General features: G+C 44.7%; 1 protein-coding gene across 2 annotated transcripts in view; it reads right to left on the bottom strand.

Moving 5' to 3' along the window:
• The window catches only part of ALOX5 (arachidonate 5-lipoxygenase), a 60345-nt gene that overhangs the window by 22655 nt on the left and 9845 nt on the right, over nucleotides 1-27845 (bottom strand). The window contains exons 3-4 of one of the 2 annotated variants that reach the window (XM_005565109.4): nucleotides 24326-24407; nucleotides 8937-9059 (exon numbers count right to left, since the gene is read on the bottom strand). In XM_005565109.4, coding sequence (XP_005565166.2) covers nucleotides 8937-9059; nucleotides 24326-24407 — 205 coding nt within the window. Of the gene's footprint in view, nucleotides 1-4539; nucleotides 4673-8936; nucleotides 9060-24325; nucleotides 24408-27845 lie in introns of those variants that run through there. The other variant, XM_074001547.1, reaches the window with a different exon arrangement.

Below are 27845 nucleotides of genomic sequence, written 5' to 3'. Positions count from 1 at the left end.
ACTCATTTATTTTCTGCTAAATGGCTCCATGCTTGGTGCTGAGGACAGAAGTTTCCAAATGCTCACTGCACAAGACGAGAAAATAGAAACCCAAGGCCAGAGCTTGCTAAATTCAGAATGCAGGTTGCAGGTACCAAGGAGTGAGATGTGTGTGTGAGCAACCCCCAGGGCTTCCTGGAGGAGGCAGGGTGTGGGATGGGTCCAGGAAAGCTGGAAAAGAGGGGAGAGGCTTCCCAGGCTTCCTCCATAACCCTGCAGGGTGCAGCACAGGAGCGTGGGAATGCTGCCCAGTGTTCACCATGGCACAGGCTGCCTCAGTTTCTCTCTCTGGCACACAAAAGACTGAGATTAACAAGTTAGCTTGTTTCCTCCCCACTGTCAGTGCTCGATCACTGCCCACTCTTCAGCGTTGACTCTGGCTGCCCCTCAGAGCCCAGGCCTTTGCCTTGGGCCTTTGCACATCTGTTCCCTTCAGGCTGGAATGCTCAGTGCCCCTTTCTTTTCTGCTGTGGGCTAAATTGTGCCCCCCAAATTCACATGTTGAAGCCCTGACCCCCAGTGTGATGGCATTAGGAGGTGGGGCCTTTGGGAGGTGATTAGGGTTAGATGAGGTCACGAGGGTGGGGCACCCATGATGGGATTAGCATCCTCCTAAGAAAAGGAAGGCACCAGAGGGCTTATTCATGCCCTGTCCCCATCTCTCCTCTGCCACGTGACCATACTATGGGAACACAGAGAGACATCTGCAAGCTGGGAAGAGGGCCCTCACCAGCAAATGGATTGGCTGGCACCCTGATCTTGGACTTCTAGCCTCCAGACCTGTGAGAGACAAATGTCTGCAGTTTAAGCCATCTGGTCTGTGGTATTTTGATGTGGCTGTCCCAATAGGCTACGCCATTCTCCTACTGCACGTATGGGGTGAGTGCGTCTGGAGGGCTCCCTGGAGTGATGCTGTCTCTGTTCATTTCCTCTGTAGCTCTTACTGCAGCTTAGGTGCAAACTCATGTGTATGAATCGGTGCCCGCTGCCCTATGCATGCTGAGGGCACAGTCACGCCTGCACTTTACTCAGCATTGAGCCCAGGCCTCCTAGTGTCCAGAGGGGCTCATGCAGCACCGCCTCGTGGACGAAAAGGTGACCTCACCCTGGTGCAGGGGATTGTGCCCGGGGCATTCCTCCAGTGGCTCCTCTTCCTGCCCACCCCCGAGGAGGCAGCCCTACGTGGCCAGGATCCCCCACTTCTCAGGTGGAGTGTGGCTGGGTCTGAGCTGTAGACACACACACCTTGTCATGGGGAAATCTGGGGAGTCAGGGACCTCCCCACATCCTCCTGATCCAGCAGAATCAGAGAATGGAGGCTGGGGAGAGCCTGGCTGATGGGACACAGGGCTTGGTGACATCCCAGCTCTGTCGTACCAGAGGAATTACCCTGTGACCATGCATGAAGGCAGCAAACTGGAGCAACCACACAGGGGAACTCTTAGGATAAGCAGGAGACACTGGGGGTCTGTCCTGCTTGCCCTGCCAGGCCTAGGGGCGCATCCGGGCAGAACAGCAATCCCCTTCCATCCTTCCTTAGCTTAGCAAATGCTTCTCTCCTTTGTCCTGGCTACCCTGGGTCTCCGAGGAGGCCATGATGCTCAGGAGAGGGTACTGGGACCACAAGGCTGGAAGCCTTTGTGAGTACTGTCTTTTTCTCCTCATGTGTCAGGACAAAAAAGCAGCCTGCAGGTGGCCAAGAGGGTGTACTGCTGGAAGTTGCCATGGCACAGTCTGGGCGGTGTGGCCGGCTTTGTGATGGGCTGCATACAGTAGGTGCTCAGTGCTACAGCAACCTGGAGCTGTCGAATAATGCCAGCATCATCTTCCAGTCCTTCTGGTACCTTCTTCACTTGGATCCAGCCCCTCGTGGGGAAGGAGGGGCTTTTACCCAGATTCTTGCTGCAGCCTTCCAGGGAGGCTGCTGTGGCCTCACCAAGGCTACGACCAGCAGCCAGGCACCGGAATACCCAGAGAAGCTTCTTTCAGCCTTGCTGCCTCCTTCCTCCCCCAGCACCTCTTGTCAGCTGAGTGTCCTGGGCTAGGAACGCTTGTCAAACTAGAGGAGTAAGCCTCACTGTAGCATCTGGTGTCAGTCTGGGTGGGGAAAAGAACTTATTTCTGGGAGATGAGAGTCCTTCCCAAGCCCCGAGAGCCCTGTAGGGCCTGAAGATGGCCCAGCACCAGATGGTGCTCCAGAAAGAGGCCCTGTGCTGGGGCGCCTGAGGTCCCGGGTGGTTGCTCACCCCTGTTCTTTGGAGGAACCAGGAGTGAGTCACCATCTCCCCAGCTGGGTCTGTTTGACCTCAAAACAGGAGGTTTGCTCTGAAAACAGGGTGGACGTGGCAGTTTTCAGAGGAAGCCACAGATCCAGGAAGAAGTGGAGTTAGGAGGAACATATTTGCGTGTCATCTAGAGGCAAAATATTTCTATATCCTTATAGATAACTGGAATATTCAGGGCTTCAAAGATCCGCTTTTGTAAAAAGAAGGAACCTGCAGGCCAGAGAGGGCACCAGGTAAGGTCACACAGGCAGGTAACAGCCACCTTGATCACCTGTTCTCGGGGTGGTGACCAAGCTTTCTCCTGCACCTTCAGCTTTCTCCTGTGCCAAACTGTGGCCCAAACTGGGCACCAGCTGTTGGCCGTGTGCCAGGTGAGCCCCACCCCTCACCCCTACTTCTCCCAGGACCGGCCTTATTTCTCTACTGTTCCGCCTCACTCGAAGGAAACTCTCTCAATTTCCTTTAACGAGGCCATGGAGGTTCACCTGACCTCTGTCTCCCTGCTCTTTCCTTCTGCTAACAGCTTTTCCATTTTTCATGCCACAGTTGTGCTGTGCAGGGCGGGGGCAAAGCCTGCTGAGGAGGGCTGGCCCCCTTCCAGGCACAGCAGGTGGCTAGGAGGAACTGCGTGCCAGAGTTACTCAGAAGCAGCGAGGAAACCAAGCTGTCCCCAGCCAGAGGTTTAACAGGGAAGGCCTCCTCGGTGATTTCAGCCACGAGTTTCAGTTTCCTGCCAGTGGGCACTGAGTTTAACCCACACTAGGGGGTGAGTGTAGCCATCCAGATTTTAACAAGGGCCCCAGGGGATTCTGACGCAAGCTATACTTTGATAACCACTGCTGAAGAGGTTGCAATGTTTTCCAAATTAATTTGACTACAGAACAGATCGTTTTTGTTGAGGGAAACATGACTTCATGTTTTGTATTAACTCTTCGTCTTATTTTATGACGCCTTTTTAACAACAATATGATGCTACCTTAGCAAATAACATTGAAATTTTCTAGCCTTGTCTAAATTTTAGATGGATTTCCCCCCTACATTTTCCAAACAAATTTATTTTACAGTGGGACACATCTCTGATCTCACAACAAAATTTAATGAAAGTCAGTACGTTTTATTGGCATCAGTTAATAGGAGGGAATTATTTTGAAAATTTCCAAGGATTTCAGAGGTTTTAGGGTAGCATTTGGGAAGTTAAGTGGGAGAATTCTACTTGTGTCACAGGAAAAGCGGTTCCTATGAGTGCTTTGGTGACGGGGCCAAATGGTTTCTGAGCTGGGATGACGATAAGAGGGGATGGTGTCTTCTTCCCATATACAAACGCACGCTTTGCTTTCCAATGCCAGGCCAGCAGGCTCCCTCCTCTTCCCGCCTCTCTTTCCTTCGCCATCACTTCTCCCGACACCCAGCCTGGCCCCTCATTCTTCCTGGTGCTCGTGAGTCCCTCCCTTCCTCCACACGCACTCTGCCCTTCCACTGAGCTCAGGGCCCTTATCTCCTGGCCTGGCCCCTCTGCAGCCTTCCTTGCCTGGGGGACTATCGCTCCTTCCCTGCACCCCTGGTGCCTTTTGTTTTTTGTCTTTTGAGACAGGGTCTCACTCTGTTGTCCAGGCGGGAGTTCAGTGGTGCAGATCACTGCAGCTTCCACCCCCCCGGCTCAAACGCTCATCCCGCTCGGGCCTTCTCGAACACTGGGATTACAGGCGTGAGCCTCCGCACCCAATCCCTACCCCTTATCCCCCTTCAGGACGCTGCCATCCATGTAGCTGGGTCGTCTGGAGCACAGGGCATGTGGCCGGCCTGTGGGGCTGGGACAGGGCCGGTGGGAGGGGCTGCCCTCAGAGCGCACCCCCTAGGCCTCTGCCTGCCCCCAGGTCCCCTCTCCCCCGTCTTTTACCAGGAGTCCCTCGTCACCTTCTCCGCTCAGCCTCGCTGCACAGCTCCCTCAACCCAACCCCTGGACTCAACTTCGCCCCAGCCTCCTTCGTGCCCAGCGTCCCTTGTAAATGACCCCCCGGGCCGGGTGCCCCGCGTTCTCTCTCGGCCTCTTCCCAGTGGCCTGCTCTCCGCCTGCCGGCGCACGCCCGACCTCCCTGCGTCTGTGCCTTCACCTGACCACAAAGGCAGCCAGGACAACCTCCGCGCGGCTTGACTGTCACAGCTCCCTATTTATCCCTGGACGTGGGAAACTCGGGCTCATAGCGCCTCTACTTACACTGCGGCACAGACTGGCGCTTCCTATGCCGCCTTCACCGGAAGACACCCCTGGCGTCCTGGGTGAGGGCGGGGTCCTGGGGTGAGGGCGGCTCCATCCGCGACCCTTTCCGGAGCTGCTCCCGCCCATTCTCATAGAGGGAAATAGCAGGGCGTGTGAGCCCCCCACCCCTGGCCCCCACCTCTTCCAGGACCGGTCGCCTATCTGCACTGTCCCGCCCCACTAGGAAGGAAACTCTCTTTCTCAATTTCCTTTAACGGGGACATTGTCTTTTCAGCCCTGCCACCCCCTGCAATCGTCTTCCAGGCTGCAAACAGGCTGTGGGGTGGTGAACACATCAACTGCTCTTCCCTCCACACCACCAGGAAATTTCGCAAACCACTTGGCTCTCGGCGGCCTGGCCTCGCCACACCTGTGCCCACAGTCTCTCTCCGCTGCAATCCCCTGTGCCATTCTCCAGGTCCCACGTACCTCTGCCTGGGCCCAGTAAGGCCTGGACAGATGGCCCACGGCTGCAAAGCCTTCCTGGGCCCCATCAGAGAGAACGCCCAGGTGGAGCGAGGGTCCCCTGCCCACCCCGCAAGCGCAGGGGCCCTTCCAAGAGTGCAGCCCTAGGCCGGTGTGTGATGGTGGAGATGGGGTCCCAGAGGGCCTGAACCAAGAATGGAGAAGACTAAGGCTGTCTTTAGGGAGAAACTTCTCTGAGGGTCTGATGTATGCGGTCCCATTTTAATCTCACAACAACCCTGAGGAGGAGCTGGGGCCGAGTCTCATTGTTCATTTGAGGACACTGATGCTCAGGGAACTTAGATGACTTCCCTAGGGTCTCCCCCACCCTCACCGGCCCAGAGCCCTCTCCCAGGCACCCCTCATCCCCACAATGGCTCCTCTAAGCTGCTTCCTTGTGGCGCAGCCCCCTTGGCTCAGCTCCTCAAATGCAGGGACACCTCTTCTCTCCCCAGCAGACCTTAAGGGTCTCCATCCACTGTGCCGGCACAGATGCGGTGCTCAGAGGCGGGGCTAAGCTTACTGTACAGCCTGCTGTGCCAAGAGGGGCAGAAGGGCCCCTTTCAGGATTCCTTTGCTCTTCTCCTGTCAATAGGCCATCACTCAAGGGGCTAAGTGACAGGACGATGTGGAGAAAAGTGGGCTGCAGCACTTCTGGGGCTGAGGGCAGGGTGGGCGGCACTGGGGAACACAGAGGAGGGGACCTCACTGAGGCCAGGGGCTTCTAGAAGCTTCTGCAAGAAGGGGCTCCTCACCCATGTCTTAGCCAAGAAGTGGGGCAGGCGGGTGTGGCACAGGAAACAGCCAGGTCAGAGACTAGAGGTGCTCTGCAAAGCCCTGCTGGATCCCCACGGTGGGGCATCCTATGCATGTAGGACCCGAGAGACTGCAGGGGTGGGCACGTCCCTACTGATGTGTCTCCATTTCTGGGCAGAGACATCTGGGCTCTCACCTGCAGCTGAGCCAACCAAGAAATTATATTTACTTTTTAGAGCGAGCCTCCAACAAATTATACATGCACTTGAGAATGAGCCCTCCCCGTGTCTTGAGAGATGGAGTCCAGGGAGGCAGCTGGAAAGATGCTCCTGCCCTCACTCAGGAGAGATGGTGGAGCTGGGAGAGGAGGAAGCACTCCCTGGGACCCAGCAGATGGACTTGACTCAGCAAATAGATGCAACCTTATGTGGGGGGTGGGGAGGCCCAGGGAGGCATACAGGCCAGTGGTCTTAATCCTGGCTATATACTGGAATCCCCCAGTAGCCCTAAAATATAACTGTGCTGGACCGCCCCTCCTTCCACGGTTTGTGCAGAGTGGGCAGTATGGAGTCTGTAACACTAAACACACAGGATTGAGAACCATATATCTAGGCTGTTGTTAGCCGTGATGGGGATACATGAAAAGGAGGTGCACAGATACCTTCTATACCATAGGATAGGCACTCATTAAATGCTGTTAAAATGGAGCGTGACCCAGTTGGCACTCAGGGGCCAGCTGGGTCACACTTTCATTTTAATAGGATTTAATGAGCACCTATTCTGTGACAGCTGCTAAGATACAGAGGCTCCTGAGACACAGAGATGACAATGACCTTCAGAAACACTGAGCAGACATAAGAAAGGCAGTCTGGCCTTCACTTTCACTCCACCATTAATCCATCCATCCATCCATCCATCCATCCATCCATCCATCCATCCATCTCTCTGTCTACACTTCCATCCACCCACCATCCATTCGCCATCAATCCATCAATCCATCCATCCACCCATCTGTCCATCCATTCATCTCAGTATCCATCCATCCATCCATCCATCCATCCACCCACCATCCATGAATCCATCCATCCATATATCAATTTCTCATCTATCCCTCCATCCATCCACCATCTACCTCTTCTTCCCTCCTTCCTCCTTACCTTCATCCATCCATTCATCATCCATCTCTCAATCCATCCATCTGCTTGTCCATCTGTTTGATTGTCCATCCATCCTGTATTCTTCCATTCCCTCCTCCACCATTACTAAGCCCAGGTGGCACTACTCTCCACCTTACTACCTCACCATCCTTATCATCCTCTCCAAACTGTCTCTTTCATAGGGGCCTTCTGTCCTGCTTGTCCCATCCTGGTCTGGGACCTACCCCACTAAAGCTACATGGCTTTGATCAGCAATCCCAATCCCAGAGTAGGGGAAGGGAAGTGAGCCCTTAACTTCCATGATGTTTCCAGGGAGATGTTGGGTACTGCTGCATTACCAATCCAGATGCTTGGTTTTACTTTTTCTCTCTAGGAGACCCTGATTGTGGTAGGAGAAAAATGCTCCAGCTTTGGACACAAACAGACCTAGATTCAAATCCTGGTTTTGCCAATTTCTGCCTAAATGACTTTAGGCAAACTCCTTGACCTTGACCCTTGAAGACTCAGTTTCCTCACCTAGAAATGGTCAATAATATTATTTACCTCCCAGGATGGCCATGAAGCTTAAAATAGATGACTGTACTCCCCAAAACACCTACAAAGTGTTTAGAATAAATAATATTATTTTAAGCTTTGAAGACTGGCTGAGTTCTCAGCCCCGTCTACCTGCTGGGTGTGCAGACCCAAGGCCAGGGTCCCACCCTCGTAGACTGTCATCTGTAGGTGTGGGGTTGGCCTGGCACTGGGAGGTGCTAATGCTCCTCAGAGGATTCTAGGTATAAGAGGAAATGAAAATCTTTGGACCCCAATTCACTCTGCCAAAAGGGAAAAATTAAGCTGAAAGCTGAGTCATGCAAGGAACTAAGATAGCTACAGATAAAATGTAAAAACCCCCACAGGTAGCTCTCAGTGTCCACCTTATCAAGTGCTGATGTACTGAGTGCAAGAGGAATACATAACTCACTATTCCCCTACCTGCTCCTTTTCCTTTGCAACATGTGGATTCAGTAATGTGACTATGACCTCCCTTTCTTCCCTCCAGCCTGCTTTTCTCCTTTAAATATTGATGCCCTTAAAGGCATCTTTGGAAAAAGGCACAGACCACCAATTGTTCCTGTGGATTTGTGTTCCTTTTTTCCATGTATGTCTTTAACCTTAGCAAAATAAACCTCTAAATTGATTGAAACCTGTCTCACATACTTTTTGGATTACATAAGGGTTAGTCCAGTTTCAGAACCATGGATTTAGGGTTTGCCAAACTGACATGATTTTTACAATTCCCTACAGGGTCAATGTGCAGATTTAAAGACCCCCTCCACTACCCCTGGGGTAGGGTCAGGGGATCCATATGTTTAATAAGCAGCCTGGAGTCTCCTGATAGCCTGGGAAAGCTTTAAAAAGCCCTGCAGCCATTCAGATGAAACAAAGGTGCACAGAACCCATATTTCTGCCACTTATTAGCTGGGGGCCTTGGGCAAGGAAGGTACTCGACCTCCGTATTCCTCAGTTCCTCAACTGTAAAATGGAGACAATGACTGTGACTCCCTCGTGGGGCTGTGATGGTGGAACAGGGGACATATGTCATGGGATCAGCACTGGCATTTTGGCCATTCTCACCATAGCACCTGCCATCTTGGTGACAGCCTGGACACAAAGCCTTCACATCTTTGAAGTGGCCATAGAGGGGATGAGATGTGGACGGGGAAGAGGCATTCCAACTAAAGACCCCGGCTTTGGGCCAAAAACACATGTATGTCTGGTGTCTGGAGTCCTCTAGGTTGTGACTTTTTTAGATACTGGTTGTCCTGCAATTGTGCATTGAGAATCCACTCTATGGCCAACATATCATCAAAGCATTTGGCTCAGCTAGGCTGTTCCCCCAACCCAAGGGCCCCATCAGGAAAGGAGTGAGGGTCCCACCCCCAGCACCAGCCACTGGAGGGGCTGCCCTTAGTCCCTCAGTTCTCGTAAACTTACGCTTTGGAGTAATTCAGAACAAAGTCCACTCCTTTTTCACTATCAAACTGGATATCACGGGGTAAATCCTTGTGGCATTTGGCATCGATGCTCAAGGGAAAGCCAGGGCTCCACTCCATCCATCTGAGCATGAGAAAGGAGAAGAAATTGGGTTAAATGCCGGCCTTTGGTCTGCCCCTTCAGCTGAGGGCTGCCCACACTGTCAGACGGTGTTACACAGGGAGATTGATGTACCCACAATTAAAGTCAACACATCACAGGCTGACCCTGTGTCCAGTAAGCTTCTGGGACCGCTTCCAAAGTCCAGTGGCACCAAATTGGCTGTGCCCTGAGCATCAGAGTGGGAACCCTGAGACTGAGCTTACAGTGGTACAGGTGCACACCACTGCATAAAAAGTTCTGAAGGTAGTCTAGGGAGACCTCACTTACTAGAGGTGACATTGAACAGCAGAAGCCTGCCTTGCCAGTCACTGGAGGTAGAAGGTGTTAAGGCTGCCCAGCCACGCCCAACCTGGACATCCACCATTCTGCCAGCTTGGTCAGTGTGTGCCCTGGACTGCATGCATGTCCTGCATGTGGCATTTGGGGAAATGGGACAGTTCTTATGCCTTCACAATAGGACGACAAGGCAGCAGGTGGCCTGGGAGAGGAACCCAGACACAGACAGCTAAAAGGCTTCCCTCTCTCACCTGCTGGCTAATAGCAGGTTTAGAGATTATTACAATCAAAACAGCTTCCCCAAAGACAAGCCATGCACTGCATCCAATAAACATGCTCAGATCCTGGCATCCTTGAAACTTATCCTGTGGCATTGGGCATTTGCGTTTTCAAAAATGTTTATTTTGCTTTTCTTTTTGTTTACTTATTGACTAAACTTAAGCTGTGAAAATGTCAGAGGTGTTTGAACCACATCAACTCCATCTTGAGTAGGGGCTGGGTAAAATAAGGCTGAGACCTACTGGGCAACATTCTCAGGAGGTTAGGCATTCTAAGTCACAGGATGAGATAGGACGTTGATGCAAGATATAGGGCACAAAGACCTCGCTGATAAAACGGGTTGTGATAAAGAAGCTGGCCAAAACCCAATGAAACTAAGATGGTGATGAAAGTGACCTATGGTCATCCTCACTACTCATTATATGCTAATTATAATGCATTAGCATGCTAAAAGACACTCCCACCAGTGCCATGACAGTTTACAAATGCCATGGCAATGTCAGGAAGTTACCCTATATGGTCTAAAAAAGGGAGGAACCCTCAGTTCCTGGAATTGCCCACCCCTTTCCTGGAAAACTCATGAATAATCCACCCATTGTTTAGCACATGATCAAGAAGTAACTATAAGTATGCTCAGTCAAGCAGCCCACGCTACTGCTCTGCCTGTGGAGTAGCCATTCTTTATTGCTTTACACTCTTAATAAACTTGCTGTCTTCCACAATGGTTGAACTAGTTTACAGTCCCACCAACAGTGTAAAAGTGTTCCTATTTCTCCACATCCTCTCCAGCACCTGTTGTTTCCTGACTTTTTAATGATCGCCATTCTGACTGGTGTGACATGGTATCTCATTGTGGTTTTGATTTGCATTTCTCTGATGGCCAGTGATGATGAGCATTTTTTCATGTGTCTGTTGGCTGCATAAGTGTCTTCTTTTGAGAAGTGTCTGTTCATATCGTTTGCCCACTTTTTGATGGGGTTGCTTGTTTTTTTCTTGTAAATTTGTTTGAGTTCTTTGTAGATTCTGGATATTAGCCCTTTGTCAGATGAGTAGATTGCAAAAATCTTCTCCCATTCTGTAGGTTGCCTGTTCACTCTGATGGTAGTTTCTTTTGCTGTGCAGAATCTCTTTAGTTTAATTAGATCCCATTTGTCAATTTTGGCTTTTGTTGCCATTGCTTTTGGTGTTTTAGACATGAAGTCTTTGCCCATGCCTATGTCCTGAATGGTATTACCTAGGTTTTCTTCTAGGATTTCTATGGTTTTACGTCTAATATTTAAGTCTTTGATCCATCTTGAATTAATTTTTGTATAAGGTGTAAGGAAGGGATCCATTTTTAGCATTCTACATATGGCTAGCCAGTTTTCCCAGGACCATTTATTAAATAGGGAATCCTTTCCCCATTTCTTGTTTTTGTCAAGTTTGTCAAAGATCAGATGGCTGTAGATGTGTGGTATTATTTCTGAGGACTCTGTTCTGTTCCATTGGTCTATATCTCTGTTTTGGTACCAGTACCATGCTGTTTTGGTTACTGTAGCCTTGTAGTATAGTTTGAAGTCAGGTAGCGTGATGCCTCCAGCTTTGTTCTTTTGGCTTAGGATTGACTTGGCAATGTGGGCTCTTTTTTGGTTCCATATGAACTTTAAAGCAGTTTTTTCCAGTTCTGTGAAGAAAGTCATTGAATCTATAAATTACCTTGGGGAAGGCATTGAATCTATAAATTACCTTGAGCAGTATGGCCATTTTCATGATATTGATTCTTCCTATCCATGAGCATTGAATGTTCTTCCATTTGTTTTTGTCCTCCTTTATTTCACTGAGCAGTGGTTGGTAGTTCTCCTTGAAGAGGTCCTTCACATACCTTGTAAGTTGGATTCCTAGGTATTTTATTCAGCTCAGAGTGACTTTGATGCTGCCTTGTAGTTGGACAGGATTTATGGGCAGAAAAAGGAACGTGATGTACAGAAAATGGAAATGAGGTACAGAAAGAGCCAGATTGGTGATGGCTCAGCATTTGCCTTACTTGAGCCCAGTTTGAACAGCTGGCCACTGTGAGTGGCTGAAGTCTGGCTGCTGTGATTGGCTGAGACTTGGTTACTTGCTATGAGAGTAGGTGACAGTCTGTTTACATGTCCAGTTAGGTTACAGTTCACTATGTACAGAGAAACTTTTAGGCTGAATTTAAAATATGTAAGGAGAAAGGTTTAAGCTAAACTCATTAACACCTAGAAGAGAGAAGGTGTTCATTCAATAACTAATTATGGAGCACCTACTACGTGCCAGGAAGTGCTTTGTGCAAAATAGAAGAACATGTAACCCCAATACAGGGCAAAACTACAAAGAAATGGAAGTCATAAATGAAACTATGAGAAACATATAAACCAAAAATAAAATTCTAAGCCCTGCAACTGACTGATGGACCCTTCCCTTGGCCAAGGGCATTTCAAAGTTAACCTGAAAAATTAGTTCAGGCCATAATAGGGATGGGTGGCTAAACATGCCTCATTGTACTCTCTTCCTTCCTGGAATTCAGGCACAGCTGATCAGCATTCACATCAACACAGAGATGTTAAGTCTGATAGAACAGACTCTTTAAGATTGATAAGAAACATTTACAATTGATTCTACCTGAAGCCTGCTATCTGGAGGCTTCATCTGCATGATAAAAACTTTGTTTCCACAACCCCTTATCTTAACCTAGACATTCCAAATTTTTAGATAATAATTCTTTTAAACAGTTGCCAATCCGAAAATCTTTGAATCTGCCTCTGACCTGGAAGCTCCCCTCCCCCATGTTGTCTCACCTTTCCAAATTGAACCACTGTCCATCTTACATGAGACTGATGTCTTATGTCTGTCTAAAATGTATAAAACCAAGCTGTACCCCAACCACCTTAGGTGCATGTTCTCAGGATCTGCTGGGGCTGCATCATGGGCCGTTGGTCAGTCATATTTGGCTCAGAATAAATCTTTTCAAATACTTCACAGAGTGTGACTCTTTTCATTAACAGACATGAAAGCCAGATGCAGATGTAATAAGCAAGGAGGAAGAGCTCTAAAAGGAGAGAGAGTAATATATGGAGAAGTGAAAAAAAATCAAATAAATAAAAGAACTTCCTTAAGTTGAAAAATACTTCAATATCTTAAGTCTGTGAAAGGAAATTAAATTTTAGGACCCCAGACTCATTTAGCCAAAGGGAAATGTCGAGCTGGGAACTGTGTCATACAAACCTGCCTCCCCCTTTTGGTTCCTAAATAAGATGGCTATGATGAAAAGCTACATGTCTCCACCGTATTTTGCTCACAAGGAAATTCCTAGTGAACTGTTAAAATTTCACCATGGCAATGCAAATTGATCGCTTATCTTTACAAGCGCAGTCACCCACCAGATACAAATGCATATCTGATTGTTCCCCTGCCCTATTTTGTCTATTTTCTCTTATGTAAAATGCAGATTCCCTGCATTTTCCTCTGCCCCATTTGTTTATATCATCTTATGTTAAAAAATGCAGATTCACTGAGCCAGACAAAGGCATGAATGACTATTTTTCCCTGCCCTGCTCTTACATGAAAATTGTGTACTTCTCAATATCCCGCCCTTTCCCCTTTAAATTTGGAGCCCTCAAAATCATCTTCAGAGAAAGACATAGAGCTGTCTCCCAGGCATACATCCTTAACTTTCGCAAATAAGTCTCCTAAAATGATTGAGACTCGTCTCATCATTTTTCTCAATGACAAGTCTTAGGTGGAAAAAAAAAAAGGAAAAAGATACATCTAGGTGTATACTGATTAAAATTTAAAATGTCCAAGAGGCAGGAGAACATGAGCGAAAGAGAGAGAGAAGGAAAGAGATGCAGAGAGTGAACGAGAGAGGAAGAAAGTGGGGGAGGGAGGGAGATAGAAACTCTAGGAAAAGAAACAATCAAACTATCATATTTCTCCTTTGTCCTTCTGAAAATGGGAAGAATGAAGTGTATACAGAGTTTTTTTAGATCTTCATCTAAGCCTCTCATATTGTCATCAATGAAGGCAGGGGAATTTGTTTTGAGGGGATGGGTGGGGGGACAGGAGGACAAGCACAGACTCAGATCTTACACTACACATGAACCTTCTGAGGAAATTAATTGAACGCGTTCAGCTGAACAAAAATTAAATTAGAATGAATCAATAAACTCCTAAATACAGCAAAGAATATTCATTATAAAACTACAGCAAATATAATAGTAAACAAAGAAACAAAAATATGAGAGCGATGTTCATCCCTACCACCACTACTTGTTTTGAGAATTCCAGCCATGCAATAAGAAAAGAATATCAGTCATGTAGATAATGGAAAGTAAGAGACAAAATTATTATCATTTAGATAATACGAGCACATTAACTAACCAGGCTCACTAACAATAAACAAACAAGAATAAGTGATTAGAACCAATGAAAGAATTCAGTAAGAGACCAATGTACAGTAAATGTAAGAAACAAGTAATTTACATTTATCCCAGCAACATTTTTGCAAACAGAAAAATATCCTGCTCAGAACAGCAAATGCTACATGTAGAGTGGCTAGAAAGGTGAAGGACCTGCATGAAGAAAACTAGAAATTCTATGGAAGGACATGACACAGGATCTAAAGAGGAGGAAAGACATGCTGTGTTCTTGGATAGAAAGACTGAATCTCACTAAAATGCCGACATATAACACAGTTATGTGAAATTCAAAGTAATTCTCATTATGAAAATCTTAAGAAAGAACAGTGAGATATGAAACAGAAATTAACATTTATTAGAAAGTTATAACCAAAAAATGGTGCTGGGGTCTGAAGTAGAAAAATAGGCTAACACATGAAGTGCAGAAACAGACCCAGAAACTATGTGTACGTAATACAAAACTCGCCAACACTTATCCAGTGCTTTCTACGTGCCAAATACTATTCTCTGTGTTTTCATGGTTTAACTTATTATCTCAAAATCCCTAAAAGGAAGGCACTGTTATTTCCCCCATTTTATAGCCGAGGGAACTGAGGCACAGACAGATTAAACAACTTTCACAGGACTGGAGAAAGTGCCGGTAAGTGTGAGTTGAGCCCAGACACTCAACTCCAGAGCTCACGACTACCATCCTATGCCAGCTTGTACTGTGGGTGTCGTCATCCCTGTCATCCAAGTCAGGAGGAAGGACATCGTCCCTGTCATCCAAGTCAGGAAGGAATGCTACCGGGAGAGTTCCACCCCTACTTTGCAGCATGTATGAAAACATGTGGCAGGAGTGGGGCATCGTGGTGCACCATGCTACTTGGTGCTCCCCACCATGCTACTTACACTCCCCAGCTACTTGGGAGGCTGAGGTGGGAGGATGGATTGAGCCTGGGAGTTTGAGGCTGCAGTGAACCGTGATCATGCCACTGCACTCCAGCCTAGGAAACAGAGCAAGACTCTGTCTCAAAAAAAAAAAAAAAAAAAACCCAGAAAATAAAAAAAGGTAGATGAATGAAAGGTGCAAACTCAAAGAGGAAATTATAAAAGTATTAGACAAAATTACAGGGGAAATATTTGTGTAACACTGGGGTGGAGAGGGCTTTCTTAAGCAAAGTAGGAAACCCAAAAGTTATAGATGTAAACAATACATAGTTAATAAAATAAAGAACCAAAATCTCCTGTGGCAAAAGCAACAGAAGACAAATAATAAATGCTATACATATGTAACAAACGGATACTATCCTGATATAGAAAGAGCTCCTTTAGATTAATAATTGAAAGAACAATAGGGAAAAAAAAAAGCTTATAAATAGGCAATGCAGTGATGCTTAACTTATTAGTGGTCAGGGGAGTGCAGATTAAAACAACCACAAGGTCTTAGGGGTTTGTAGACTGTCAAACAAGGTCATCGGGTACTGATAAATGTATGGGTGGGTAAAAGTATCTTTTCATACACAGTTGGTAGGACTGCAAATTACTATACAATTTTGTGAAACGATTTTTGTTGGTATTTCTTAAAATGAAAAAAATGCTGATTTGTTCCAGCAATCTGCGTTCTGGAAATGGATCTGCCAGTAACTAAAGCACCAGTACATCAAGATGTTTGTACAAGATTGGTTCTGACAGCATTGTTTGTACTGCAAGTACCCAAAACAAACAGACACACTTACAAATGGGAAATGAACTGAATGTCAGTGAATAGGGGAATGGCTGAGTAAATTATGGTGCATTCCCAGAAGGCAAGAAATAAGTAGCAGTTTAAGCAGAGGAAAATAAATGAGATACTATTTCACACACAAGAATGAAAACATCTGAAGATGCGAAGTGTTGATGATGCAGGGAAACAGTGAATCTCAGAAACAGTTGCTGGGGTGTCCACTGGCAGAATGCCTTTGGAAAACAATCAGCAATATCTAGAAAGCTTAAAAACACATGTGGTCTGCAACCCTGCAACTCTACTTCTTGGAATATTCCCTACAGTAACTCTTCTGTGAGAGCACAGAGAGATGTGTGAGAAAGCTCATTGTAGCTTGGTTTGTAACAGCTAGAAATTAAAGACAGCCCGCTTGCCCATCAGCAGGAGAGCGGATGAGCACCTGGGTTATTCAGATACTGATGTTCCATGAAGAAGTTAACTGCATGAACCACATCTGTCCGTGTCAACCAGATCCTCTTCAATACGTAATGATGAGTGAAAAGTGCAGGTCACAGAATGATTAGATTAAATTACATCGATTAACAAACACCCACACTTTGCCATTTACTGCCGTGTGTGAGTGTGCATGTAACACAGACAGATGCGGTCACAGTGGGAGAGCACAGGCTGTGGGCTATGACCTGGGTCTGCTTCTCCTTCTCCCTGTGTGGCTGAGTGAGTAAGGAGGGCCGGCGAGAAGCACCAGCTTTCTGACATAGTGGGGACTATTCTTAGTCATTGCTTTACTTCCAAACTCTGATCTAGAAGCCTGAGAAATCTTGTGAGAAAGAGGAACTCCAGGATTGTGCAGACAGTGCAAAGTTCAGTGTTTCCTGAACGGAAGCAAAGGAGGGTTTCTGAAAAGGACAGATGAGTGGAAGGAGGAAGAAAAAAATGATTAAATCTAAGAAAGGGGGAAACTATCTCACCAGAAGCCCCCTGCTGCAACATTGTGATAATGTTAAGCAGCTCCCAGAGAATTGGGCTAGTTTGTGTTATCTTAGATGAGTAGATAGCAAAGTTTAATTAGATTTCCCCACTAATTCATACTAAAGTGTCAATGGCTTATAACAAAGTAAACGAATTTTACAGGTATTTTATCTTAACCCAGATTCACAGGCCAGAAGTACTCCGAGAACTGGCTGCAGGGGCTTTGCCAGAGGTGGCTGAGGGAGTCGAGGAAGAAGCATCGAAACAACAGCCCTTTGGGATGGGAGGCAGAGCTCAAGTACAATGTGTGCACTGCACCAGGTACGAAAGTCTGGAAACACATCATATGGTGCCTGAGCTGAGAGGCTTGTGCACAAATACTCTAAAACAAATCACACATTTATATACCCTTAACATGACCCACAGCACAGCAGGTTACTCTCCCACACTTGACACTAATGGCATATAAGTTTTATTTTTGATTTTTCAATGGGGAAATAGAATATATAAAATATGTATGGATATGTATATATGCACACACACACTCACACATGCAGAAAAATGTACAAAACACCTGTACGACCACCATCCAGGTCAAAAATCAGAACGTTGTCCATACTCTCACCCCCTACCTTTCCCAATCAACCCTCCTTCCACCCCCGGTAATCACCATTGTCAGCTTTATGATAGTCATTTTCTTGTTATTGTTTAAGGTTCCGCTTCGACACACCTCCCTAAACAATTTAATTCCAAAGTTATGAATTGGCCAGACATGCTCCTGGCTTCTTTCCTTCAACACCGCGTCGGTGAGGTTTGTCCATGTTAGCAGCAGTTTGTTGATTTTCCTTGTTGGGTAGAATTTTCCTTGACAATTTATTTACCTATTCTACTGCTGTTGGACATTGAGCTGTTGCCATTTTTTGGCCATCATGAGTAATGCTGTTGTGAGTATCCAGGCGCACATGCACACAAATTTGGATCCCACTATAGGATTTCTGGGTCATAGATTATAGTGTAGCTTCAGTTTTACTAGATATTGCTAAATTGTTTTCCACGGAGGTCATATCAATTTGTCCTCCTGCTGGGCAGTACGTGAGTGTTCCCAGCCCTCTGGATCTTCTTTAATACTCAGGTGTTGTCAGTTGTTGAAGTGTTGCCCATCTGGGGGGCATGTGTGTGGTAGTAGCAGCAGTTCACTGTGATCTTCTGATTCCTAATGAAGCTGAACACCTTTTGTATACTTGCTGCTTATATTTTGTACAGTGAGTACTCAAACCTCTTGCCCATTTTCTAGCGAATGACACTCCCCTTCTTAAAGATTTGCAGGTCCTTCACATGCTAGGAATAACTCTCGTCAGTCACTCTATGACTTGCCTTCTCTCTCTCCTGGTGTCTTTCAATGAACAGAGTGTCCTTAACGTACCAATCTTTTCCTTTGTGTTTAACACGTTCTGAGCCTTGTTTGAAAAATCCTTTTAGCTTGAGACCTGGAAGAATAATCATCTGTAGTCTAAATGTCTTACAGTTTTGTCTTTAACTTTTCAGTCTAATCAACCCCAAGCTAAGTCTCCTGAATGGCAAGAGGTGGAGTCCGATTTCTTCTCCTTCTCCTTCAGCCCTCCGTGCTGGCAGGCCCCTGTCCTCACGATGCACGTCTAGTGGCCCAGTGCAACCATCAGCCGACCCCTCCATAACAGACTCAGTAACCACATACGTGTGGCTGTTTCTTGTTTCTTTATTCTGTTTCATGGAATGTTTGTGATGAAAAAGGGGATGGAGCTAAAGATAGTTTTGAGGATGGGGCAATTGTGTTCTTGGTGTGGGATTTCTCACCCCTTGACAGGGTGGCTGGGCATAGGGGAAGAAGAAGCTACAGGGCTGAGAGATGCTGTTGCAACTTAGAAAAATTAAGAAAAATGAAGATACTACTCAGCTATGGCAAGTGTTTGGTGAAACAGGGACCCTTACATGGCTCATGAAAACTGGTTAAAGATTTTTGAGGAGAAATTTGTTAATGTGTACTAATAACTTTTACTATTTGGTAATGTCACATCTGGGCATCTATCCTAGGAAAATACTTAATAATGCATACAAATTTCACATACAAGGGTTTTCACATTGCTTATAAGAATATAAAAATTAGAAACCTCCTAAATGTCCAGGGAGGCCGGGTGTTTAAGTGAATGATGAGGCATTCATTCAATGGAATATTACATAGAAACTAGAATAATGTTTATGAGGAGATTTTGAAAATATGGGAAAATGATTTTGCTATAAGGCTAAAGTGCAGCAAGGAGGATGCAAAGTGGTATATATAGCACAATCCCACATTTAAAAAGTGAATAAGACAAAGTGAAAACAACTAAACATGAATTATAGGTATTTTTCTGCTTCTATATTATTTTCCTTCTTTTACTTTTTTGAGTTAAAGAAAACAACCCAGATATACTACATATTCCTTGTAAGAAGTTCAACTATTGAGGAATATGTAGAAAAGTATCACAATATTGGCTCCCAAAGGCCCCTCTGCAGCCCAGGTAACTTCACTGTCCATACAGAATGATTCCTTCCACTTCCTTCCCTTGGAAGGAGACACAGACTCAAATGTTTCCAGGGGCCAAAGCAGGAAACGAAATGAGAGAAAACCTTGATATAGACAACAGACAGGTGTGGACTGGGGAAGCCTGAAGAATATCTCTGTTTACTCAAAAGTCAACAATGATCCGTCAAACACTTGTAGAGGCTGGATACAGCCCGTCAGCCACCCATTTCCAGAGGAGTACTCTGTAATGTGTTATTATTATTATCTTCCAAAAAGCTTTATTGAGATACATTTACATACCATTAAATTCACCCCTTAAAAGTATGCTATTGAAAGATTTTAATGTATTTGCAGAGTTGTATGTGTAACCATCATTATAACCTAATTTTGAAATAATCTCATCCCCAAAGGACACCTCGAACCCATTAACACTGACTCCTTGTTCCCCCTCCCCAACTCCTAGTCCTAGGTAACTACTCACCTACTAATCTGACCCTGTGGGTTTGCCTATTCTGGACATTTCATACAGATAGAATCATACAATATGGGGTCTTCCGTAAGTGAGTTTTCCATTTAGCATATTTTTGAAGTTCATTCAGTGTTTGGCATGTATCTGTAGCTCATTTCATTTCTTTTTTTTTCTATTTGAAATGGAGTCTTGCTCTGTTGCCTAGGCTGGAGTGCAGTGCGGGAATCTAGGCTCACTGCAACCTCCGCCTCCCGGGTTCAAGTGATTCTCCTGCCTTAGCCTCCCGAGCAGCTGGGATTACAGGTGCGCACCACCACGCCTGACTAATTTTTGTATTTTTGTAGACACAGGGTTTCACCATGTTGGCCAGGCTGGTCTCAAACTCCTGACCTCAAGAGATCTGCCCATCTCAGCCTCCCAAAGTGCTAGGATTACAGGTGTGAGCCTCCGTGCCCAGCATTCATTCCTTTTTAATGCCAAAAAATATCCCATTGTATGGATAAACTATGTTTTGTTTATTCATTCCTCAGTTAATGGAATTTAGCTTGTTTCTACTTTTTGGCTATTGTGAACAATGGTGCTATAAATACGTGTGTACAAGTTTTTGTATAGATGTATGGTTTCATTATTCTTGGGTAGAGGACTAGGAGTAGAATTGCTGGGTCATATTGTAGCTGGGTTTAAGATTTTGAGGAACCACTAAACTGTTACCTGAAGTGGCTGCATCATCTTACATTCCAGTAGCAGCATCAGGGTTCCAGTTTCTCCACATCCTTGGCAGCACTTGTTACTATCTGTCTTTTTTATTCTAACCATTTTAGTGGGTGTGAAATTGTATCTTGTGGTTTTGATTTGAAATTTCCTGATGATTAGTAATGTTGAGCATATTTTCACATGCTTATTGGAGATTCACAAATTTTCTCTGGAGAACTATTTAATTAAATGCTTTGCTAATTTTTAAACTGGGTTATTCATACAGAATATTTTTAAATTGAGTTGTCAGAATTCTTTATATATTCTGGATACAAGTCCCTTATCAGACATATGATTTACATATTTTCTCCATTCTGTGGGTTGCCTTTTCACTTTATTGATGATGTCTTTTGAAGTATAGCTCTTTTACATTTTAATGACGTCTAACTTGGCTACTTTCTTTTGCTGCCTGCGTTCTTGGTGCCATATCTAAGAGGCTTTGCTGAACCCAAGATTATGAAGACTTACTCGTATGTTTTCTTCCAAGAGTGTTATGTTGCTAGCCCTTACTTTTAGATCTATAATCCATTTTGAATTTTTAAATTTCTCTAGCAGCGTTATTGAAATATGTCACATACTATAAAATTTATCCATTTAAAGTGTTCAATTCAAGGATGTTTAGTATTAATTTTTACACAACGGACAACCATCAGTTGTAGAACATTTTCATCCCCCGCAAAAGGAACACTGTATCCATTAGCTGTCACTCCCATGACCACTTCCTCACTCCCTGCCCCTAGACAACCAGTAATCTACTTTCTGTCTGTACAGATTTTTCTCTTCCAGAAATTTCATATAAAAGGAATCATACAATATATGATCTTTTGTGACTGGTTTCTTTCACTTAGCATAATGTTTTCGAGATTCATCCATGTTGTAGCAAGTGTCAGTATTTCATTCTTTTTTCATGGTCAAATTACATAGATATATTATATTTTATCCACTCATCCATTAACAGACATTTGGGTTGTGTACACCTTTTGATAGTTACAAGCAATGCTGCTATAATCATCAATGTACAAGTTTTTGTGTGAGCATATGTTTCCATTTCTGTTGGGAATATGCTTAAGAGTGGAAATGCTGTCATATTGTGACTCTCTGTTGAACAGTTAGGAGCTAGCAGACTCTTTTCCACGCAGCTGTGCCATTTTACATTCCTACCAGCAGTGTATGAGGGTTCTGATTTTTCCACATCCTTGTCAACACTTGTTCTTGTCTGACTTTTTGATTCTAGCCATCCTAGTGAGTATCAAGTGGTATCTCATTGTGGTGTTGATTTGCATTTCCTAGATGACTAATGGGTCCTTGGAGAAATATCTATTCAGATCCTCACTCATTTTTTTCATTTTTTAATTGGGCTATTTGTCTTTATTGAGTTTAAGAGTTCTTTGTAAATTCTGGATGGAAGGCCCTTATCAGATATACAATTTGTAAATATTTCTTCCATTCTGTGGTTCGTCTTTTCACTTTCTTGATGGTGTCCTTTGAAACATAAAGGTTTGCAAATTTGATGACATCATTTTATCTATTTTTCTTTTGTTGCTGATGCTTTTGGTGTCATATAAAGAGTCCTTTGTCAAATCCAAAATTATGAAGGTTTACTCCTGTGTTTTCTTAAAAGAGTTTTATAGTTTTAGCTGTTACATTTAGGTAGGTATTTGATTGATTTTGTGTTAATTTATGTATATGGTGTGAGCTAAGGATCCAACTTCATTCTTTTGTATGTGGCTATACAGTTTTGCTAGGGACATTTTTTGAAAAGACTATTGTTTCTCTGTTAAATTGTCTTGCTACTTTTGTCAAAAATTAATTGGCCATAAGTGTAAGGGCTTATTTCTGGACTCTCAAGTCTATTTCATTGATCCATGTATCTATCCTTATGCCAATATCACATTGTCTTGAATACCATAGCTGTGTAGTAATTTTGATATTGAGAAGTGCAAGTCCTCCATTTTTGTTTTCTTTTTATCAAGATTGTTTTGGCTATTCTGGATCTCTTCCATTTCCATATGAATTTTAGGAACACTTTGTCAATTTCTGCCAAGAAATCAGCTAGAATTTTGATAAGGGTTGTGTTGAACTTGCACATTACTTTGTTATGTATGTACAGGTTATTACTTTTTTAAAATTGCTATTTTAACAAAAATAAGTCCTCTGATTCATGAACATGAAATGTCTTTCAATCTATTTAGATCATTTTTAATTATGTTAAACAATGTTTTGTAGTTTCATTGTACAAGTCTCAGACTACTTTGTTAAATTTATTCATAAATGTTTATTGTTTTGATGCTATTGTAAATTGAACTTTTTTTTACTTTTATTTTCACATCGTTGGTTGTTAATATACAGAAAAACAATTGATCATCTTGTATCTTGCAACCTTGCTTGTTTATTAGTTCTAATAGTTTCTTTTGGTGAATGCCTTCAGATTTTCTATATATAAGATCATGTCATTTGTAAATTGTGATAGTTTTACTTACTGTACTCCAGTGTGGGTGCCTTTACTTATCTTTTACTTCCCTAACTGACCTGGCTAGACCCTCCAGTACAATGTTGAATAGAAGTAGCAAAAGTGAACATCCTTATCCTGTTTCTGGATTCAATCTTTCATCATGAAGTATAATGTTAACCATGAATTTTCTTTTTTTTCTTTGCTCTGTCACTATGCCGGAGTGCAGTAGCATGATCTCAGCTCACTGCAACCTCTGCCTCCTGCATTCAAGTGATTCTCCTGCCTCAGCCTCCTGAGTAGCTGGGACTACAAGCGTATGCCACCACACCCAGCCACTTTTTGTATTTTTAGTATAGATGGGGTTTCACCATGTTGGCCAGGATGGTCTCAATCTCTTGACCTCGTGATCTGCCCACCTCGGCCTCCCAAAGTGCTGGGATTACAGGCGTGAGTCACCGCACCCAGCCTAATTGTGAATTTTCAAACCTTTATCAGGTTGAGGACACTCTCTTCAATTCCTATTTTTTGAGTGTTTTATCATGAATGGGTGTTGATTTTGTCAAATGCCTTTTTTTGTATGTCTATTGAAATGATTATGTACTTTGTTTTGTTCTTTACTCTATTGATATGGTGTATTCAATTAATAGATTAATAGATTTTTGGATGTTAAACCAACTTTGCATTCCTGGGCTAAATCCCACATGTTCATATTGCTTAATGCCTTTTATATATTGCTGAGTTAGGTTTGCTAGTATTTCGTTGAAAATGTTTATATCTATATTGCTAAGGGATATTGGTTTATAGTTTTCTTGTGATGCCTTTAGTTTTGGTATAATACTGGTATGAGACAATGAGTTGGGAAGTGTTCCTGCTATTTCGTAAAAGAGTTTATGCAAGATTGGTATTAATTATTTAAATGTTTGATGGAATTAGCCAGTGAAGTTATCTGGGTCTGGGCTTTTAATAGTTTGAATCCTCTGGTCAGTTGGCCGAAGAGTTGTCAATTTTGTTGCTGATCACATATCACTTTTATAATTGAATTGTTATAAGAAGACATAAGAAGTAAGAGGCAACTCCCACAATGGAGAACATTAAGATACACTCAAGCTTTTCTGCCCACTCTTCCTACATGCCAATATGATTGATTCAAAGTTTCATTACTCTCCTCTCCATCTCTCGTCTGGAGTTGTAGGTAAGGTGAAGTTTGGGGATTGTGCAGCCACACTGGGAGTTGGTGCCTTGGTGACTTTCCAGCAGTGACGGGCCATACGCCGTGAAAAGGGTTTATTTCATACCATGCACTTGAGCTAGAAGAAATCAAGGCCCCCGTGACCACCTGATCTGATGTCATAACTCACCGATACTGTTTTTGCCGTGTTTCCAGTTCTTTACGTCGGTGTTGCTTGAGAATGTGTATTTGGTCATCTCGGGCCAACTTTGCTGTAAAGAAAGAACAACATGAGAGGAGCCTTCGGAAGAACAATAACAATGCCCAATGCACATGTGCTTGGACTTGGGTTCCATCACTGAAGCTGTGTGACCAAGAGTTGCCCTGACCCCTTCACATGTAAAATGGAGATGATAATGCCTACTTCTCCGGGTCATGGTGTGCATTTGGGGAGAGAATGCAGGAAAGCCCTCCACACAGCACCTGGCATGCAGCAAATGCCAATGGATGGAAACAATGACCATTATCATGCCTATAGTCATCATTGGCCTGAGGGTTCTGCTCCTCCCTCTAAGCCTGGCTCTGAAAGCATCTTATCTCTCAGCGTGTCTCTCACTGCAGGAGTTGGAGCAGGTAGCTAAGGGCAGGGCTGCTTCTCAGAGCCTTTACAGCAGATCAGGTCATATCATGACTACTCTTTAAACTATTGCTTAAGGCCAAGCCTGTGAATGCAGCCCATAGAGCTGTGAGTAGGGGGAACCCAGATCTCCTGAAAACAGATCCTGGAATAGTTTCTGTAGCTCTCATGGTGAAGCATTACATTTTAAAACTTTCTTTTCAACACAGATTGATATTTTTGTAAAATATAATAACAATTAATTACTAGAAAAAATGAAAATGAAATTTACAAAACCCAAAGATATTCAAAATGCAAGTCATTTTTTTTCTTATTAAGTACAAAAGTCATAAAATTGTTCTGTTAACTTGCTTTAAAAGTTTCCAAAACCCCTACTCTGAGTCTTTGTATTTTATTTTGTATTTATTTTATTTTATTTTTAGAGACAGGGTCTCCCTCTGTCTCCCAGGCTAGAGTGCAGTGGCATGATCATAGCTCCCTGGAGCCTTGAACTTCAGGACTCAAGTGGTTCCCCAACCTCAGCCTTCTAAGTAGTTGGTACTACAGGCACACACCACCACACCTGGTTAATTTTTTTTTTTTTTTTTGAGATGGGATCTTGCTCTATCACCCAGGCTGGAGTGCAGTGGCCTGATCTCAGTTCACTGCAAGCTCCGCCTCCCGAGTTCACGCCATTCTCCTTCCTCAGCCTCCCGAGTAGCTGGAACTGCAGGTGCCCCACCACGCCCGGCTAATTTTTGTATTTTTAGTAGAGACAGGGTTTCACTGTGTTAGCCAGGATGGTCTAAATCTCCTGACCTCATGATCCGCCCACCTTGGCCCCTGGCTAATTTTCAATTTTTTTTTTTGTAGAGATGGGGTCTCTCTACATTGCCCAGGCTTGTGTCAAAATCCTAGACTCAAACAATCCTCTCGCCTTGGCCACCCAAAGTGCTGGAACTATAGGCTTCAACCTCTGTACTGATCTAACTGCAGACCTGGACCCAGTTCTCAGATGACACCCAGGCCACACTCTGAGCTGTCCACCCCATAGCACTTCCAGGCTGAGGCAACTTCATCCTTGAGCTTGGAACTGGGGCCCAAAAAGGAATATTAGCGGGATACCTCTGCATTCTCCCCTGGGGATGTAAGGCCAGCCAAGAGGGGAGGCTTGAGGCCACGGAAGGCAAGGTGAGTATTAATAGTGACAATAACTGTTATCATTGGCTATGGGGGTAATTCTGGAGGCACTCAACATTCATCATCTCTTATATACCTTAAGGAACCAGCTAATCTCTTGGGCACCTCGACTCTGAGGTGCTGGATCTCTTCAGTTTCACTGGTATGAATAAGTCAGTACATGCACAATTGCAACATGCCAAGTTTAAAAAAGAGAATGGTCCTTCTCCTCTGGCCCCAAAGGTGTTTGAAGAATCTACCCAATGGCTGATGAAGTTCTGGGAGTATGACAGGATGAGAAAGCCTGGACTGATGGCAGAAGAGCTCAGCAGGGCAGGTTCCAAGGACTGACACAGTGCCTTAATGAAACTGTCCCTTCACACAGATGCTCTGGATCCATGGGGCCACAGTAATGGCCCTCTGACATTCATGTTCACCCAAGGTGTAGTGGTGAAATATTAGATTTAAGGGGTGATCATATGGTGAGTAATTGAATCACTTGTAGGTTGGCCCCCCCTCATTTCCAGGTTGTTCAAGGGATTGGTTGTTATGCCATGTGGTGGATTAATAATCGGCCACAGCTGGGCGTGGTGGCTCACGACTGTAATCCTAGCAATTTGGGAGGCCAAGGCAAATGGATCACCTGAGGTCAGGAGTTCCAGACCACCCTGGCCAACATGGCAAAACCCTATCTCTAGTAAAAATACAAAAATTAGCCAGGCATGGTGGCTGGAGCCTGTAATCCCAGCTACCTGGGAGGCTGAGGCAGGAGAATCGCTTGAACCTGGGAGGCAGAGGTTGCAGTGAGCTGAGATCGTGCCACTGCCTTCCAGCTTGGGCAACAGAGCGAGACTTTGTCTCAAAATAATAATAATAATAATAACAATAATAATAGGCCACAAATTCTTTGACATTCCTTCCATTGAGAGATGGGGGGTCTGCATCCCCTCCTCTGGAGTCTGGGTGGGCTCTGTGACTGCTTGGACCAGTAGAATATGGTGGAAGTTACAGTGTGCCAGTTTCTAGGCCCAAGCCTGAAGAGACTGGCAGCTTCAACTTTCTGTCTCTTAGAAAACTTGCTCTTGGAAGCCAGCCATCATGTAAGAAACGCAAGCACCCAGAGGACACTATTCTGTGAGAAGCCTTAAAGAATGAGACTCCATATGGACAGAGAGGCCAAGGAGCCTAGAGAGAAGAAGCCCCAGTTCCCTAAGCTGATGCTACATGGCCACAGATGAACCGCCCAGTGAAGCCTTTCCCAAATTCCTGACCTGCAAGAGCATGAACAAAATTAAATGGCTATTTAAAACTACCAAGGAGGTTGGTTTTACAGCAGTAGAGAGAGTGAAAATTGCTGGACAGCTTCTCTATGCTCACCCTCCAACCAGTGCTATCCCTGAAAGTGATTGGAATGAGATGCCTCAATGGGCTTCCCACTGGGAACTCTGACCAGAAAGGAGGGAATATATAGAGCAAGAAGAGGCCAGTTACTCCCCAGCACCTTTCTACTGAGGGCCGCAGCTCCTCCAAGGGTACTGTCTCCAGGATACTTCTGGATTACTCCCACAACCTTCTCCCTCCACCTGCATCAGGACTAGTGGTGCTGATGGCCCTGCACTCTGCATGGTCCCTCTGTGCATGGGCCCACAGCTTTGTGATGCCCCTTTCTTAAACCCTCATCCTAGTGTACCATCTGTTTTTTGCCGAGATGAGCTGAAGGGTCTGCAGGAAGAAGGGCTTCATAACTGAGACCTTGGGTAGTTGGGCAGGAGGGAGTTTCAGAGCCAGCATTTTCTAACTACCAGAAAAGGAGAAGTGCCCTCTCCACAACTTTCCACATTCTGACGACCACAAGAATAAATGAACTTTGTGATTTTTTTCCTGTCATTAGGTAGGGGGACAAAAATCCTCTTAT

This window comes from Macaca fascicularis, chromosome 9 (assembly GCF_037993035.2).
Source record: "Macaca fascicularis isolate 582-1 chromosome 9, T2T-MFA8v1.1".
Classification (NCBI taxonomy): domain Eukaryota; kingdom Metazoa; phylum Chordata; class Mammalia; order Primates; family Cercopithecidae; genus Macaca; species Macaca fascicularis.
The sequence above is the reverse complement of the archived record's forward strand: the minus strand, read 5'-3'. Positions and strand labels throughout refer to the sequence as shown.